The 17,362-nt window shown below is 43.5% G+C and overlaps 2 protein-coding genes across 4 annotated transcripts in view; both read right to left on the bottom strand.

Annotated features, from left to right (window-relative positions):
• Positions 1-3,948: 3,948 nt before the first annotated feature.
• The window catches only part of DOT1L (DOT1 like histone lysine methyltransferase), a 69,015-nt gene continuing 55,601 nt past the window's right edge, over positions 3,949-17,362 (bottom strand). For 2 of the 3 annotated variants that reach the window (XM_067312949.1, XM_067312951.1), the window contains 8 exons: positions 16,077-16,558; positions 15,720-15,843; positions 14,808-14,954; positions 13,259-13,385; positions 11,276-11,889; positions 10,357-10,562; positions 9,508-9,572; positions 7,452-8,993 (listed from right to left, as the gene is read on the bottom strand). In XM_067312949.1, coding sequence (XP_067169050.1) covers positions 7,951-8,993; positions 9,508-9,572; positions 10,357-10,562; positions 11,276-11,889; positions 13,259-13,385; positions 14,808-14,954; positions 15,720-15,843; positions 16,077-16,558 — 2,808 coding nt within the window. In that variant the 3' untranslated portion in view covers positions 7,452-7,950. Of the gene's footprint in view, positions 4,038-7,451; positions 8,994-9,507; positions 9,573-10,356; positions 10,563-11,275; positions 11,890-13,258; positions 13,386-14,807; positions 14,955-15,719; positions 15,844-16,076; positions 16,559-17,362 lie in introns of those variants that run through there. The other variant, XM_067312950.1, reaches the window with a different exon arrangement.
• Positions 4,035-7,362, bottom strand: LOC136994539 (uncharacterized). The gene is made up of 2 exons (XM_067312952.1): positions 7,108-7,362; positions 4,035-6,911 (listed from the first exon to the last, which is right to left on the bottom strand). Exons 1-2 carry the CDS (start codon positions 7,352-7,354, stop codon positions 6,322-6,324), a joined length of 837 nt encoding a protein of 278 aa, XP_067169053.1. The 5' UTR covers positions 7,355-7,362; the 3' UTR covers positions 4,035-6,321.

The following is a 17,362-nucleotide window of genomic DNA, read 5'->3' as shown; positions in this document are numbered from 1 at the left end:
GTCACAGAGGTTTTATTCTTGTAGTCATATGGCTTGGAGCTTTTATTATTGATCTCCTAATACCTCCAAGAGCTATTCCTTCAGCAATCCTAACGCAAGGTAAGTCCCCTCCCCACATTGCAGGCAGAAGGGCTCAGATTCGAAACAAACTGAACTTGCCCAAGATCATGGCTAACAGGCAAAGGATGCACAAGTGGAGAAGAGGAAGACACTTAAATTCCTCAGCTACTTCAGCGACAACTTCTCCTCAGTAAAGCAGTATTAAGACCCCAATCCAAAAAGTCTTCACATAGAAGCACCGAGTCCCCAAACAGATGTAGCACCAGGCAAGGTGGGGGCATCCCTGGCCAGAAACACAGGATCCCACAGCCTGGCTTCCCATATTGCAGTCCTTTCTACAAGCATTAGCTTATCAGACTCCTGGAAGCTAACCTCAGCTGAGATTAGTAGGAAGATTTAGCCTAAGACTCCCACACGAGCAAAATGCATTTACAAAAGGACACGAAGCTGAACGTGCCAATGGCGCCTGGCATGGGTGGAAGACACTGGCACAGGCAGAGCAGCTCTGGAAGGCTGCAGTGCGGGCTGCTGCGATTGGAAATTGCAGGTCACTGAAAATTACAGTACTGAGGTGATCAAGAGGTAGATGAAGGCCCAGCCTCCACGGATCACAGGAGGTTAAAGCAGATGTCCAATATTCTGGGCTGCCGGCAGACAGAATCCCTTTCCAGCATTTCCCTAACCATGCTTTTGTTCCTGGGTCAGGACCAGGTGGAGTCGTGCCCAGCTGGTTTCCTTTGGTTTTCCCAGATGATGGCTGGAGAGTTGAGTCCCAAATGCTAGTTGGCTAAAAATATCTAGTTAGTGCATGTCTGTTTAGCTAGAGCCAGCAGGCTTGCTTACGTTACAGGTGTCTGAAGACTGCTTGTGAAGAGTCCTGCACAGACACCACTGACAGACCATCACATTACCAAAGCAGCCAGCACCACAAACCTTGCACATGGAGTAAAGGGCAACGCTTTCCTGCAGGCAACGCCGAGGGAAAGAGGTGCTTTGCTTTTCCACAAGGAGAACACGCACTGGAGGTCAAATCTCAAGTTCCTTGCCTAGGGCCTTTGCTCAGAAGGCTCTGGCAATTCTGACTGCTCCAGAGACACCGACCTTTGAAATGCTGTGAACCTCAGGGGCAAAACAAGTCATGCCATGCAAGGAGGATCTGGTCACCCTCTTCAGTTGAAGAGAAGCGCCAAGAGCCAGCTGGATGATACATGCATCAGGCAGAATGTTTAAAGGCTAGAAAGTACACTAGGTACTTTAGACTTCTCCAAGTTCCTTCTCCACAAAAAGCAGCATCCTTGCTATTGTCCTGCAAGCACCTTAGGAAGTGAACACAGGCAAAATCTCCCTGCACAGAAATAGCGATGGTGACTGCACCCTCTTGTTGGACGTCTTTAGTGGTTTGAGATGAAGAGGGGCCAAGAGGTCTAAGGAGCACTTCATCTTGGTCTCTTTTCAGAAGACGATCAGGTGAAAGCAGACTGATTAAAAGCTGCTTCTTCTATTTCCTCCTACTCTCACATCAGGGCTATAAATGGGGGGAGTGGACAGAAATGTAATTAAGGCTACAGCCCTTCCAGCAATTACTCATGCACAGCCTATCGTTTTAAAGCCTTCCAAAGACCTGAGCACTTTGCCTTTCACTGGGAAGGATGCTAAGGCAGCTCTGCAACTTTCAGTTACCCAGGGATCTGGATCAAGCTGGAGTTGCCCAACTCCCAGCTGAATAATATCTGGGTTACATTGTCTTCCTGGATTCCAGGACATAAACTGGGTATGGCTTCTACTAGAAGCTACTGGATGTTTCTCAGCTATCACCCCCTGAGCATCTTTCCCTTTTCCAGGGTCTCATCTTGCTATTAAGAACTCAGCAGGGTACACCGCTGTCAACTCCTCTCCCACATGCAAAGCAGAAAACAGCTCCAAATGTCCCTAATTTCCAGGGATATAAATCCCTTCCCTTTCCAATGAATAAGAAGGCAAAGCTAGGTCGACCGTTTCTGCACACAAAGACTGCCTATGGAAGACATGCTTAGGAACCAACAAAATAACTGCACTTTGTTCTACGTCTCTCTCTACTAGATTGCCAGAGGTGAGGTGCAGAGAAAGGGGCCCAGCCAAAGCCGGTAGGGGGTAGGAGTTCCTCTTCCCCCATCACTCTTGTGAAGACAACCAGCCTTGCATTCACAGCCATGCTTCCCAAAGCCGGAAAAGACAGCAGGAGAGAGCAGACGAGGGTAGAAGTATCTTGTCTACTCTGAATACAACGGGAGGAATTGAACAACTAATTCATTAAGCCCAGCTTTTTGTGACCACAGGAAACGCCATCAGGTGCCTGGTAAGGTAGGGCTCAAATCCAAGGTGATGCCTGATTGCTGGAGGTCTGAGACTCATCAGGGAGTACTAGCAACCTAGAACGGATTTAAGGACAGCGAGTGCCTCTGACACAGAGCGATCAATACTGCCCCTCCGAGCGCCTGGGCTAGCAGGCAGATGTTTCCCAAAGCCTATACGTGTTTTTACTCTAGTCATTTTGCTGTTGCAATTCCCCTTCTTTTACTGTAGTTTCCTTTATTGGTGCTTGGTCCAGTCTGAACTACGGACCAAGGTGATTTCTACATAATGGATCATCCTTCTCCGTGTTTTGTGCACTTGAATAAATAAGTTTTTACAAGTTTACTGTGCATTGTACAATCTAAAAATAAATGAAATAAAGTATATGAAATTTATAAATTTTCATCACATCTCTATAAAATACAGCCACTGCTCAGAGCGGCACTTTCTGTACACAGAACACCAAGTCACAATACAATTAAATGCACCAGTTGGATAGTGTGGCAGCACGTTAAGCTAGATTGTGGTGTTTTTGTGAACTACCATTTAGACCTACTTAAAGCAAAGAAATACAAAAGCAAAATGCACTTATCAATAAATGTACACGGCTAAGCCATTTCTGAATCAAGTATCAAAACCCTACTAACAAAATACATTGTACTTAGAACAAAAACAAGCTGAGAAAATATGCTACCTGCACCAGTACAGAAGCACTATTTTCAGTCTTCCCGACGTTGTTAAAAAGGGCCTGACCAATACCAGTGATTATGCACCCTGTTCATATGCCAATGACATCCCAAAACAAAGTTACCAGACTAGCTACCAAAATTCACAGTGACTTGAGTGCCACCAGCAACTGCAAATGGCCCGGTGAAGTAGTTTGGATGGGGCAGGACTTGAATTTCTTCTGTTCAAACTGTGCCTGAATTGGCTGAGCTTCCCTGGGTCAAGCCAGGTAACGTAGCTGCCATTCCAGAGGGGAGAACTGAGTTCTTGTTTGTAATGAACGCAATTAAAAACCACCCAGTTAACAGAGCGCCTGGCTCAGTTCAAATTAAAACATTAAAAATCGAAGACTGCCGTTCTCTATAGCTCACACTGCTGCAAACCAAGTGGATTTTGGTATATGAACAGAGTAAGTTGAATAAATAAAATGCAGACCTTTCTGAGAACTGGGTTTGGCATTGGTCAACCCTCCAAATTCAGCACCAAGGATTCAAACTAGAGGCACAGTTCTGACGGATGAAATAGCACCGAGAGGAGGCTCTTTATGACTCTGCTGGTGTGCCAGTCCTTTATTATTCAGAGAATTTAATAATAAGTTGTATTTATGACTCTAGGTGGAATAAAATAAGTCAAAATTGTTTTCACTTCAAAAAAAAGATAAATACTTTATCTAACCTATCAACAATAAAACTGGAGCTTTAAGCATTTCTTTTGCCTTTTTTTTTTTCTTTTTTACTCCGATTCACAGTAAATATTGTTTTCTCTGTTGTTTAGGTCTTTTTACGCTTTTATTTTGTCCAGTAGTAAGAGTAGAAACCCCTGCACAGGCCAGGTGAGCACCTTTCAGTGGAAGCCGAGTGAAGTTGGTCCACGTTGTCCTTGCATAGGTCACATTGGGTTGAGGTAGAAATCCTAGTTACCTGCACAACAGGAGGAGAGGAAGAGACTCATCTAAATAAGAGACAAAATCTACTACGTGTTAGCTGTGACAATCTCGTCTACATTGTTCTGAGACCTGTTAGCCAGTGGAGAAGGAACGATTCTTGCCTTGACCCAGCCACAATTAGACATAAAGGATGCCTCCAAGTGCAACACGCAGCCCCTCCTGGCTACTGCCATTTTTGATCTGATTATGCTGTCGGAAAGCTTTAAACTCATGTGACTGACCTCAAAGAGAGGCAAAAAATGTTCTTGCATTTAGTACTTCAGCTTTTTTCTAACACACGCTGATCTGCTTTGTGGGTTTTTTTGTTTTGTTTTTTTTAATTACCGCCTTGGGGGAGGGTCATCACCCACTCTCAGAAACATTAGGAGAAACAAAGCAGATTATTTTAGCCCCCAATTCCAGATGTAAACCTCAGTTCTGCAAGGTCTTTGAGCACAAGCATTCACACCAAAGTCAACGAAATTGCTCACATATTTGCTGGACTACAACTATGGTACATCTATGTTACACATCATCTGCTGGCGACATCCTTTGCTCCTGTCTAGTTTTTGTCATCCAGCTGCCCTTCTCTGCACTTTACTTTTGTTCTTTGTCTATCTTGCTCAGGAGCTTTTTCCAGCAGAACTGTCATCTACAGTCGTATGGAGTCTAGCATAACATGACCCCAGTTTCCAGTAAGGCAACTGCTTCAACAGAAGACTTCCACGCTGTTCTCATTTGAGTCACGCACATATACAAAACCCGTAGCCTAAACCTCCTCACCCCATCTCCCCGCTCTTATTTCTATCCAGGGTCCTTCAAACCTATTGAGTAACCACCACCGTGCTACTCCACATTACATCATTAGTCCCTGCTAATGCACAGGGGCCATGTTATTGAGCTGTTACTAACCTCACTTTCTGGTATATGAACATCGAGGTAATACTTACCTGCCTCACAAAAGCCTAAGTGAGGATTTTTCATGTCTGTGGACCAGTTTGATGAGGAAAACACTATACACAATGCACAGTCAAAAGAATCTCTCAGGTAGATTGTAGTTGAGTCAAATGTTTTATAAGCGGCAAAGAGTATTCAATCATATACTGTACGTAACTTTGGTATCAATGAACAGCAACAATATCAAAGACCTACAAGAAAGCACGGAGCAAGCTCTGGGGCCTAACATACTCGTTTAGCTTTGCAATCATGAGTTACATCATAACGCCACAGAGTATTTTCATAACAACAGTACCAGCTCTGTGCTGGTACACTTTGTTCTGGCATTGCTCTGAAAAGCATTTAAATACTTAAGTAAACACATATCTCCTCCCAAGATCTTCCTCTCTTCTACAGCCTCTGCCCTTAGTAAACATGGACTACAGTTAACCCTGCGTATTCCCTATCTTCTCAGTCACAGTCTACCCAGCAAGTCAGCGATTGCCAGAGCGAGCATAGATACAGCATCCGATGGAGTCTGTTGCCGTTAGCCCTATCACGGAAGTCCAGTAAAGCTGCAGTGCACAGATAATGAGGCCTTCCTGGTTTATTCTTATCCAGTTCAACACAACCCTTCTTTGCTACCTGTGATTACATCAGGCAGACATGAGTCATAACTGCGTTTGCTCTTTCATTGTGCAGTGGTGCAAGGGATACATTAATTGCAATGCAAGACCAGTGCATTTGCATTCCAAGACAAAGCTGCAGCTTGTAACCTGGAGATTTTTTACCTTTTGAGTATTTAGAGCAGCTGTTGTTGACTGAGACTACAAAAAACAAGACCACATTGCCACAGACAGTCACAAAGCAGCGCCTTCACGCATCCTAATGCTATGGAAACACGGACTTGTGGGAGATGCAACAGTTAGTGTTGGAAGGCAAGGGGAGGGGGAATCAGAGTAGGCAACCACCACTTCCAATATCCATATAAAAACATACTTAAAAAATAGACATTTCCTCCTGATTTCGGATCGTCACAAAAAAAAATGTTTTCAAGAAGTGATCCCAACCTGAACATAATCCTAACGTCAGATGAGACAGACCAGAGTTACCATAGCGAGCACTCAGTGTCGAGAAATCCTGACTCCCATACAAGAAGCATTAAGACTCTCCATCCTCTGCCGCTGGATTGCTTCCCCCATTTTAGAGCTCTGTGTCACAGAGCCCCTTCCCACCCTATCTCTGCAAAGGAAGAAGCATCATTCAGCATCTCGTACAAAACTCCTGTTTTTTTTTCTCTAGCCTTACCTTACAAAATAAGAACTGTTAGCTAAGCAAGCTCTTTATCGTGGCTTAACCCCAGAAAGGTGCGAAGCATAAGGAGACTGCATGCCAAGTGTAACCCACATAGCGGACGTGCCAGCTGCGTTGGACTGCGTGATCATTGGCGCGGTCTGTGCCAGCGCCAAACGGGGCAGAGGCGGGTGATGGACTGTAAAGGAGGGGCGGGAAGTTTTGTGCTGGAGAGAAGCTAGTTTAATAGACAAAGAAGCATTAGCAGATTGGACAGAAGCAGCAGAAGAGGATGGCAAAAAAGCTTCGCCGGGTGGGATGGACGGCAGGTTCTGCAGAAGCGCAGGCTCGGAGTTAGAAGCAAGTAATGGAGGAGGTGGGGGCAATGAAACGTTAGGAGGAGGTGGAGGGGAATGAAAAACAGATTGCACTGGCGCTCTGTTGAGGTGCTGAGCAGATCTATTCTCACTAGATGTTACTAAATTAGAGGAGGGGGATGGGAAGGATGAGGATGAGGTGCTGGCAACAGCCTGCAGAGGGTTTAAGCTTAGCACTGTGCTGCTAGAGACAGCACTGCTGCTGAAACTGGCTCCAAATTGATGAGGAGAGGAGGCAGAAGGCACCGCATGGTTAAAAATACCTGCAAACAGGAGAGAAAAACTCAGCTTCAACAGATGGGCTTTGTACAGTCTCAAGTGACAAGAGAAACAAAACAAAAAGCAAAAAAAAGCAAAATTATAGTAGTTACAGCCCCATACAAAAATATGCAGCATGAGATAGCAGCAAGCAATGAGAGATAATGGTGCAGGCCAGGAGGTACAAAAGATTTCACTTACCTTTCCTACTGCCAACCTCTAAATGCCACGAGGAAAAATGGTCAGACCCAAGAACTGTCAGTTCTACACCACACAGGTGGACTTTTGATGAGATTACGTGGTCTCTAGAGTCGTTTATCTGAAGACTCAAATTGCTGCTCTTCCCTCCCCACCCTCCTGCTTTCCCACTTACAGGGCAGCAGAGGGGAGATTGTATTTCCAGCAAATCTACATGCTGAGAGATGTGAGAGTTAGGATTTCCCGACATGGTGCCTGAATGATTATGGACAGGTAAGAAAAACTGCCTTTGACCCTTAGTATTGGCAGGTTCAGACTATCTTCTACTCCTGCTAGCTTGTCTCCAGTTTGGGCCACAGAAGCCAAGCCTGTGCAGAATCCCAGAAGTGCAAGGTGCATATGGCATTGCCCTTCCTGGCAAAGAAACGCTCTTCATGTCCATTCAAGAGCCAGAATGCTACGCAATTCCCAACACCATCTCCTCTGAAGAGATACTGATGTTTTGCTCTTCCTGGATCATGCTACATCCATTCAAGGCCTAATCTCAACCTTTCGTCAAGTTGTCAAGTTAGAGATCCTTAACTTGGTAACATGACAAGTTAAATCTTTTACCTGCAGGCAGACCTAAGTTGGTTCCAACACAGCAACATCTGAACAAGCATACATTATGAAATCACAAAGTCTGGGTGTATTCTTTCATTAAGGTGATACAACATGCTCATCTAGTAGACAAAGCTCATGAGATTTCACTGTGGGGAACTGAACTCATCCTAGCATTTCCGAGAGATAGAGGAGACAGATTATGTGGGACAGATCTGCTTCACATCCTGCAGAAGTGAAAGGGTTTCACCCCTGGAGAGGCAGAGTCAGACTTTCCTTTAGGCCCTGTCTTATACCAGAGAAAGAGTTCTGCCTACCTCCAACTGTTCCACCTGTAACCCCAGGAGAGAAGTTCCCCATAGTGTGAGAATTAGTCAGTCTGGTTGCAGCTGATGACACGTGGACCAGACTGGCAGCAGCTGGCATTGAATTAAATAAGGACTGCAATACTGAGGAATTTGTCACCGAGTTGAGGTTTGCTTGCAAGGCCATGGGGCCAAGGGGGAACTGTGATCCAGTGGTCAAAGCGTTTAGGAAAGGATGGTGCGGCTGAACAGAAGATGCTGGGTTGCCTGCTGAAGAAACAGCAGTAGAAAGGCTTTTACCATTCAGAAGGCCACCAGATGAAACAGCAGCAGAAATGAAAAGGTTGTGGCCATTTTTAAACTCCATATCTCGGTCCCTTCCTTTGCCGACCTTTCCGTTATGCTGCAAAGAGTTTTTTTCCGAAGAACCCCCAGTACGAATGCTTATTTCGCTGATCTCTTTGTTTTTGACCCCTGACCGATTTAAGTCTTCTCCTTTCGTGCTGCTGAGGCCTTCAAGTTGCCTCTTGTTCAAAAAAGGGTTTGTTTCTGATACCCCCACATCTTTGCTGCGCTGTGACTGAAAACCCAGGGAGCAGTTGGAAGCTGTCACGTCTGAAGTCTTATGCGGAAGAGAAGCACCATCAATAAAGCTGTGTAAACCAATATCTGTTGACAGTCCACCATTGTACGTGAATCCATTAGTGGAGTTTGTACTAGGGCTGAGCCCATCTGCCCCAGAGGAGGGCATGGCAATGCTTTTCCTCGCGTGTGCTGTGATCTTGGAGTCAATGGCTAGGCTATCCTCAGAGGATGGCCTAAAGGCAAACAGCGAATTCTGGCTCAGAGATGAAACAGACTGCAAGGGACTATCTGTAGTTTTGGTCAGGTTGATGTCAGATATTGGTGAGAAAGTAGATTTCCATTTACTGCTATTCATGTTCTCGTTGGTTTGTGCTTGTTTCCTCCCAGGTAAGCTGCCGCCTAGTTTGGAAGAAAAGGTTACAAAAATATCAGAGAACAGCCTTCACTGAGTCTGTTTATTAAGAATAGGGAGCTTTTTTGTTTCCTCTCTCCCCCTGCCAACCCCCCTATTTAATCAGTCTGTAATTCTATTTCTGATTCAAAGGCAGAAATACTTGAGAGAAGTCACCTAATCATCCTCCAATTCTAGTTTAATGCTCTGAAAAAGTCCGAGAAGGCTAATCTACTCTTTCCTCAGTCTTTGCACTACAACCCCCTCCCCAAACCCTGAGTCACAAAAAAAAGAATCAGATGGTGACCTGTGACTACAGAAAGAACTGACCCAAGATCTGTAATTATCATCAGCCACCTGTCTTAATGATGATTATGCAAAGCCCCAGCAGAACTGTAGTCTGCTCGAAAGCACCAAACTGCAGAAAAGCCTGCTATCCACTAACAACTTAAAAGTCAGCAGTAGTCAACCTGTTCCCAACTCCAGCCACTAAAAGGAATGATTAATGTTCCTCATACCTACCATTTTCAACAGTCTTCTGTGGAGATTTGCTCTCCAATGATATTGTTGCAATTTTCCTCTCAATTCTAGTGAGAAAATAAAAAGGTTATAACGCTAACTGCAGTCTTATTGTTGCACATTTATCCTCATAGCTTATCTTCCTTATGTTCATGTCTTAAGAGTTGTCTAGAGCATATAAAGCAAGGCATCTATGAAAGCATATTGTTACTGGAAGTACTTAAAAGCATTAAAAAAATCCACCAAAAACTTTGAGTAGAAGCTGTTAAAAATTTGCACTCTTTCCCAAGATTACTGTATGTTTAGAGAACTTTACTGTTGTTCTTCTTTCATGAGAAGAAATAGGCTGTTGCTCTCATCTCTATACTGGTTACTTTTCTAGTGCCTCAAACAAGGAAAAAAAATCATTGCATCCACACGCAGGCAGAATGTGGCAATATTCAGAGCAACACACAACAATTTGGGGTAGGAAGTGAAGAATTCTTGATCAAGCTAAAAGGGGGGAGTGAGAGGGAGACAGATTCTTAGTTAAAAATTATACCCTTGGCCCAAGTACTCCTACAAAACACCACAGTAATCAAAAAAAAACACATTTCCAAACTATTTCTTTCAAAGGCCAGACACTGTCAGCCTTGCAAACACAGCAAGAAGAGTAGGTTCCCACTTGTTCAAGCACTACTTTCCCAATAACTTTCTGATTTATAATTTCGGCCTCACAAGAGGCTTGGCCTAGCGGAATCATTCTCCAAGTAAAGGGAGCAAAGAGAAAAGACCTAACACATCCCTCTAGCTTAGAGCACCTTCCCAACTGTCAGAGAAATCTCATTGCGAAATCTATGCCCGCGTATTCACCTGGTGCTGTTGTGCTCATCTTCAGATCCCTGCTCTTCATCTGACGTTAGAGGGGAGTAATGAACGCCATTGGTCTGAATGAGTGGCTTTTCCTTTTTCAATACTGGGGGCTGGTCATTGTCCTGGTAAGGAACAGGAGAGTTCTTCAGGGAGTTTTCAGGAGAGGAAATGGCTGTTATTTCTAAAGGCTGGTTAATGTTATTGACCTGGTCAAGAAGGAAAGAAAACAGGTAAGGATGAGAGTATCCCTTTAGAAACGAAGTATCTTGTTAAAGATATTAAAACACGGTGTATGCATGCTTAACACTGCCATTGTTACACTTCAGCATCTTGCACTAGAGCCACGGACAAATGCTTTAACACAACTTGGACAAATATCTAGTTTTAATAATTTGATTTTATGTTTAAATGCAGAAATGAAAACATGGGATAACCACACTTCTTTTCAAACCGCTACTGCAGGATCACATGAACACAACCTGTACAGCAAGCTTATTAATGTGGGAACGTCATATGCTTCTAGCACTCTCACGCTGTTTAGTCAGTCTTAGTTTAAGCTACTTTCAAAATATTTAATCTGTAGCCTAAAAAAAATCAACTTTGCTGCAGACACAAGCTTTTCGTCATAAGGGAAAAGCCTGAACTAAAAATTAAGAGATTATTTTGAATATTTAATGTTCTGATTAAAAAAACTCTTTGAAGATCTTCTACCTATGCAGAAATAGTTCCTCAACTTTTCAGCAATTCTCTAGCCTCTCAGAGGGGCCATTTTCACACAGGCTCTTCATGCCAATTCTAGCCACTAACACTGCAAAACCTGAGAGTATGTTAACGAGTGGAGCAGTCGGAACTTATTTCTAATTCAAAGAGGTTTTCCAGGCCCTTCTGTTTTGCTAGAGCTCTTCATTTTTGTCCTTACCATGGAGTTAATATTGAGCGGTGAACCTGATGGTTGCGTAAAGAGTCCCGACACAGTAGGTAAGGATTTGCGTTTAGGGGAGACCCCGGAGTTCCCGCTGATATTCCCAGTAGAAGATCTCTTCCGCCGACCTCGCTTCTTCCCATCCTGCGCGTGTGCTTGGCCACAGTCCAGCCGAGCGCTCGGGGGCAGAGGACTGTGCTTGTTGGAAGGGGATTGTTTTACATGTCCTGTATTAGGAGAGATTGTAAAGATGATTCTTCTCTTGGCCTCGTTCTCAGGATCTGAAAACGCTGCATCAGACTGAAGATCCCCCTTTGTTCCTTCGGCAAACATCTTCTGAGCATCTGCATATTGCAATACCCCTACCAGGCTCTGGGAGGTGCCATTTAACCTGGGGCTTGTTGAGTGCTGGTGAGCAGGGGAGTTTTGCCCAGAGTTCCTTGACTGCATCATTAGCAAAGGATGTTGTGGAGTGGAACTCCGAGACCCTACTGAGTTAAACAGACTCCCAGAGTCGTCCAGAGCTGCCTGATCAACACTATGGTTAAGATGGGCTGGGCTGTTTGAAAGAGTTCCATTGACTGCCACGGAGCCAGAAGAGTAAGAAAAACCTGTTGAAAGGGAAAGTATACATCATTGCTTCTGCTGAGTGATAGTTCACAGTGCTAGATTTCAGGGATGGTTAGGAGTGGTTTCAACTGCACCTGCATTAGACCAGCTAGCGACTGTGTATTGTGCAGAAAACTCTACATAGTGAGGTTGAGAACACAGCTCTGAGCGCCGACAGCTTCAGTTAGGAATTAGCACATTTTACTACTGTCTTTTGCCAGTTCAGGAGAATTCATGTGCTATATGGAGATATCCTATGGCCTACCCAGTTTTAAATGGAACTCAAGGGGTTTTTTGCCTTTTGAAGTCGGGGCTCCTCCTACGATCAAGAAAACTGCCAAATTCAGCCACCTTCTTTCCCCCAAGAGGAAAGGGCTGTCATCTATACTGCCCACCCCCTACTCAAAATTAAATAAAAGGCTGTGGCTTAGGAAATGACAGTGGATCTTCAAGGAAACTGTAACAGAAGAATGCCACATGGGAGTAAGCATGGAAAGGGAATTAAGCATTTGTTACAGTCCATCATAAATCGGTTTAGTGCTCTAGTAAGGTCTTGTCTCCAGGCTGCCTAAATGAAAGGGGTAGAAGGGAACGCAGTATTGTTTCACAATTTTTTTTTACTTCATTGGTGTTATAGGAAACTGCAGCCAAGCCCTTCTTTGCAAAACAGATGCTAGTAACAACACAAGCCCCTAGAGGTAGTAAACATAAAGAACAAATGAATTCTCTGATGAGGGATCAGCTGTAGAACAGCTTCTGCATGCTAGAAATTAGTTTTCCTGGTCCACAAGGTCTCTGTATCCTGAATAGCTAAAAGCCACAATTTCAACAGGTAAGCGAGTTCAGAAGCAGTGTCTACACTTAAGTATCCCTACCCTCTCCCCTCTTGATGGTTCTTCCTACCCTAATAGTTGTGCCTGTACAACTGCTCATGAGACACCATTGTGTCCTGCATCAAGGAATTAATTTTGCTATTGAAAAGCCCTACCACTCTGCAAAAATAAAACTTTCAAAGCCAGCTCAGTTTAAAGCATAGCTGTGCAAAACATTTTGCTGGCTTGCTACAGTGTAAAGGTAAGAACGTCTTAATCCACACAGAGTTTACAAAAGGAATTATCTACTTACACTGCAAGGTGCTGCAGTTCAGATAACAAAGGCAAGTTCAAACTAATACGCCATACTAAAAATGCATCCAAAGTGTCTCATAACATCATCGTGCAATATGCATGATTCTTTGGTCTTGTTGCAGAACGCACATTTATCTTGCGCTCTGCTGCCTTGAATGACCTGAAGTGCCCAGAACTCAGACGCGTGCATTTGTGGGTGCTGTCATGGTGAGACAGCGCACCTTCGCATAGATGAGGCTGTTACCTGAGGTAGCCAAAGCCAGTGGCTTGTTTCCAGCAGCATTGCTTACGCCATTATGAGAACTAGCACCAATCTGCTTTTCAAGTGTCGATGAGTCTCTATTCTGATGAACTGGGCTAGGTGTGCTTCTCTGGGGAAGAGAGGAACAAGTGTTTCAGTCCAGCAAATACATTCAAAAGCCATCAATTTAAACAAAATTCACATGCATTAGCAGATCTACCAAGTTAAGTGGCTCTATTTCCTGAATGTCCTAGATTTTGCTTGTTTTGAGGAAAATACAGATCAGCATGTTATGGGACAAAAATAAATAACGATTACATTGCAATAGTATCTAGCATATGCCAGATACCAGGCAAATCCAGAGAGAATAGGCTCATTGTCCCAGAAAGTTTAGACTCAGGACAGCAGCGTGATCAGAGAACAAATGCCTCTGTCCATTGTTTCATAGGCAGCCAGAAAGGAAACAGGTGGTTGTGTCATGTCCCCAGGTTGGTAGACACCAGGTTCCCCAAAGCAACCCTGAAACAACATGGAATGCACTAGGCTACATTCTCGGATACACTATCCGAGGCACAATAAACAAGCGGTATTTTTCAAAATGAGGCACAACAGTTGTGAAATCCTAGCCTGAATAAATAACGTGTTGAAGTTAGAGGTGGTGCCCAGAGCTGAGACTTTATGCCCCATTCACTCTCTCTGAGGAGATACCACCTCTCCTTGGAGTTGGGAAGACTTTAGTTCTGCTACAGCTACAGAGTCTATGGCTGGAACGAGATAATGGATTGAAGACAATAAAACAGCTCCAGCTTTCCAAATATGGGATTGTAATACTGATGCCCTCAAACACATTTGCAAACAGATTCTAAACTCACAGCACTTATGCGAAAACAGTGAATGATTCTTAGTTCTCTACTGTGAACCCTCTAGTGACAAACATTTGTGAGAAACAGGACCCAGCCTTTTTAAACTTCTCTACCTCCAAGAGTCACATGGACTTATCAAATTTTCAAAAAGAGATGGCCCAAAAAATTCTGTAGTTGTAATACCCAAGAAGTCAGCTACAGAGCAGTTACTCACACAGTAGGTATTACAATCTCAATGCACTGCCCACATTCATCCCACACTCTCATGAGATAAAAAAAGATCCACAAATTATAGATGGGCAAACTGAGGCAGAAGAATTTGTCTCCTAGTATCATACAAGAAGGCAAGGGCTAAGAACAAGTTTATTTGCAAGCTTCTTGGCTCTCAGACACACACACTCTCAAACTCTGCTACTTTTCCACCAAGTCAGAGTTTAGACTGTGTGTTCTTTTGAGGCATGTATTCACTTTCCTTTCTGGATGAAATACTACCAACTCCACAGGCACAAGAGTAAGAAGATTTAGAGAATGACTAAGAGCCAAGAGGATGCATCCCAACAGCAGCCTCCCCCGAAGCATCACAGACAGCCCAGATTAGCAGCCCACTCAGGATTCTGGTGCACGGTACACCATTACTGCCCAATGTGATTTTAGTTAGGGATGGAAAGTGTTGACAATCCCTTACTCACCACCTTCTCAACACGGCTAGGTAGGACTACGCTGGCCAGAGGGATACTAACAGGGAGTTTATTGGGCTGCACTGTGCTGAGAGGAATACTGATAGGTAGGCTGGTGATAGTTTCTCCATTACTCACAGAGGTTCTCTCTCTCAAAACCTGCAAATGCGAAAGAAAAAAAAAAAAAAGTAGTGTTCTTAACTGCATGCTATTACTGAAAAGACTTTTTAAAAACTAACAGTAACCTGCTCATTTAGTTGTGTGGTTCTTTAAGAATTACATGCTTAAGAGTGATGACTACATAAGCAAAGATAGCTTACCCAGCAACACCAATCTACAGGGACAGGAATATCTGACAGTGTAGAAAGATATGCAGATTAAAGCTACTGCTGGCCACAAAAGCATAAGGAAAAGGATGCTTTAGGCAAGCTCATTTCCTCGTGTCTTTGTGAGAGCTCTGTGAAAAGCACTCATCTGACAAAATTTTTATCTTGAGGTCCTCTGTATGCAGAAGAGGTAGCAGCCAGAAAGATTTCCATGGTAACTTCCTGCTGAAGAGCACTTCAAGCACCAGGAGGATCCATGGCAGGACCAACTATGTGGCAAGACCAACTTTTTTTGTAATGAAAAAGAATCTGGCTTTGAAGCTGAAAGACTCAGACCAGACCAAAAGTCCTACTGTATTACTGGCATAATTCATATGCAAACTAGCAACTCTGAGGAAAGTATCTCTTTCATGAGCACTGTACTCTCTTCCTCTAGCCAGTCCCTTCTTTCTACCACACCTCCTGGTTTTTGTGTTACATCCTATACCAAGCTGACCACAGAACAGAACGTGTCTGCATCCCCCAGTCTGGCCTACTTCTTCTTTGTTCTAGCAGGTATAAGGTCTTTGCACCTGAGCATAATCAGACCTCTTCTTACCTTCTCGCCTGCAATTGGTAAGGCCGCTGGGGAAGAGGGCCGAGTTTCCTGAGGACTCAGCTTTATGCCATTTGAAATACCAGGGCTTGGATATGTAAGGCCATTCTCTTTTACATGGTCAACTCTGGAACAGAGATGAACTATAGTTAGAATACAAGGAATTTCTGTACCAAACTCAAGGCACTATACCGCCTTGTTTACCTGATCAGCTGGCACTGCTCATTTTGCTGGCTTATGACACAAGGCTTTAAGTGTATAAAACTATTTTAAACTATTTTTCGACAATCCAAATAAACTACTGTTACTAAAAGCAAATATTACCCCTCTTCTCCCATCCTAGGAAATGATCACTCTCACCTCTGTATCTCATTAGGTGTTGCTTTTCCATTGGCTGCATGGTCTTGATTCAAGTGTCTCCTTAGTGCTATTTTAGCTGGGGAAAACCTGGTGTAATCGGGTAAGGACAAGCTTGTCATCTTGTCTGCCTTCTGTCTGCTGTTGTGGTTTGGAGTACATGGAACTATTTCTTGGTCCAGATGAGAGGTTGTGTACTGAGGTGTGTTCTGCTTGGAGGAGGGCCTGCTAAAAGTGTTATGAATTTCATAGGGAGTAGCATGGCCATTCATGGACAGTTCAGGGCTCATGCCATTCATGTGGGGCATAGGAAATTTAGAGCATTCAAGCTCAAGTTGGAACCTGCCATGATCAGCCTCAGGATCACGGCTCAAATGGTTTTTATTGCGTAGCTGTACTGACAGTGACTCATCAGACGGCGTATACGATTTCAGCTGCATGAGCTCCTGCTGTCTTTGACTTTTCTCAAGTTCCACAATGCTGATCTTTAAATGAAGAGGAGGACAAGGATTAATAACCATACTTAAGAATTCTATCACATTATGGAGTTTTGCCATCATATACTTCTTAGAAATTGGGTAACCATTTCTGGGAAAAATGCAAAACAAGCAACCTACAATTTTAGAACCAAATTTCAACAAGTTACTCTGATTTTGCAAGATCAAAAGGTGCAGTTAAGGAGAATGGCTCAGAGACTTTTAGAAAGCACCTTTCAATTCTTGGAAGCAAACATTAAGATATCTCCAATATAAATATATATATATGTATATATACACACACACACATATACACATATATAAGAAGTATGGAGTAACTCACTACTGTCAGTCACAGAAGGAAAGAGTCACCCCATGTCAAGGCATCCAGCAAAATAACTCTCTAAAGCTTATCTCACAAGGAAAGAAAGTTCTTCAGTCGCAGGAGTTTCATTTGTTTTCACTATGGTTAAGTGATATTCTGTGGAAACCAACTCCTGAATTGAAACTTCAGAACACATAGAAGAAACTGAAGTCACACATTATGTAAACAAGCAGGACCTTTCTTTTCACCAGGTCAAGCTTTCTAATGATGTAGAGAAGATAAACCATGATTCCGTCTTTCACAGTACTACCAGGGAATCAGGTCATAGTGTCTGCTTCCTTTAATTACCCTGAGAGTCAAAAAGTTATCTGTATTCTTATTCATCTCAAGTTTACCAAAACCCTCTGATAAATATTAATCTCTAGAAAAAAGAAGTAACAGCCACCTAGCTTACCCTTAATATTGTATTTAATCAAATACCCTAATTG

Source organism: Apteryx mantelli, chromosome 30 (genome assembly GCF_036417845.1).
Source record: "Apteryx mantelli isolate bAptMan1 chromosome 30, bAptMan1.hap1, whole genome shotgun sequence".
NCBI classification, from domain to species: domain Eukaryota; kingdom Metazoa; phylum Chordata; class Aves; order Apterygiformes; family Apterygidae; genus Apteryx; species Apteryx mantelli.
This window is presented reverse-complemented; position numbering and strand designations above follow the sequence as displayed.

What these genes read in the sequence shown, in the direction of transcription:
- LOC136994539 (XM_067312952.1), bottom strand. Translation starts at nt 7,354, where the DNA reads ATGTCGGGAAATCCTAACTCTCACATCTCTCAGCATGTAGATTTGCTG. An exon ending in AGAGGTTGGCAGTAGGAAAG is followed by an intron (nt 6,912 to 7,107) that starts GTAAGTGAAATC and finishes TCCTGTTTGCAG; the next exon opens with GTATTTTTAACCATGCGGTG.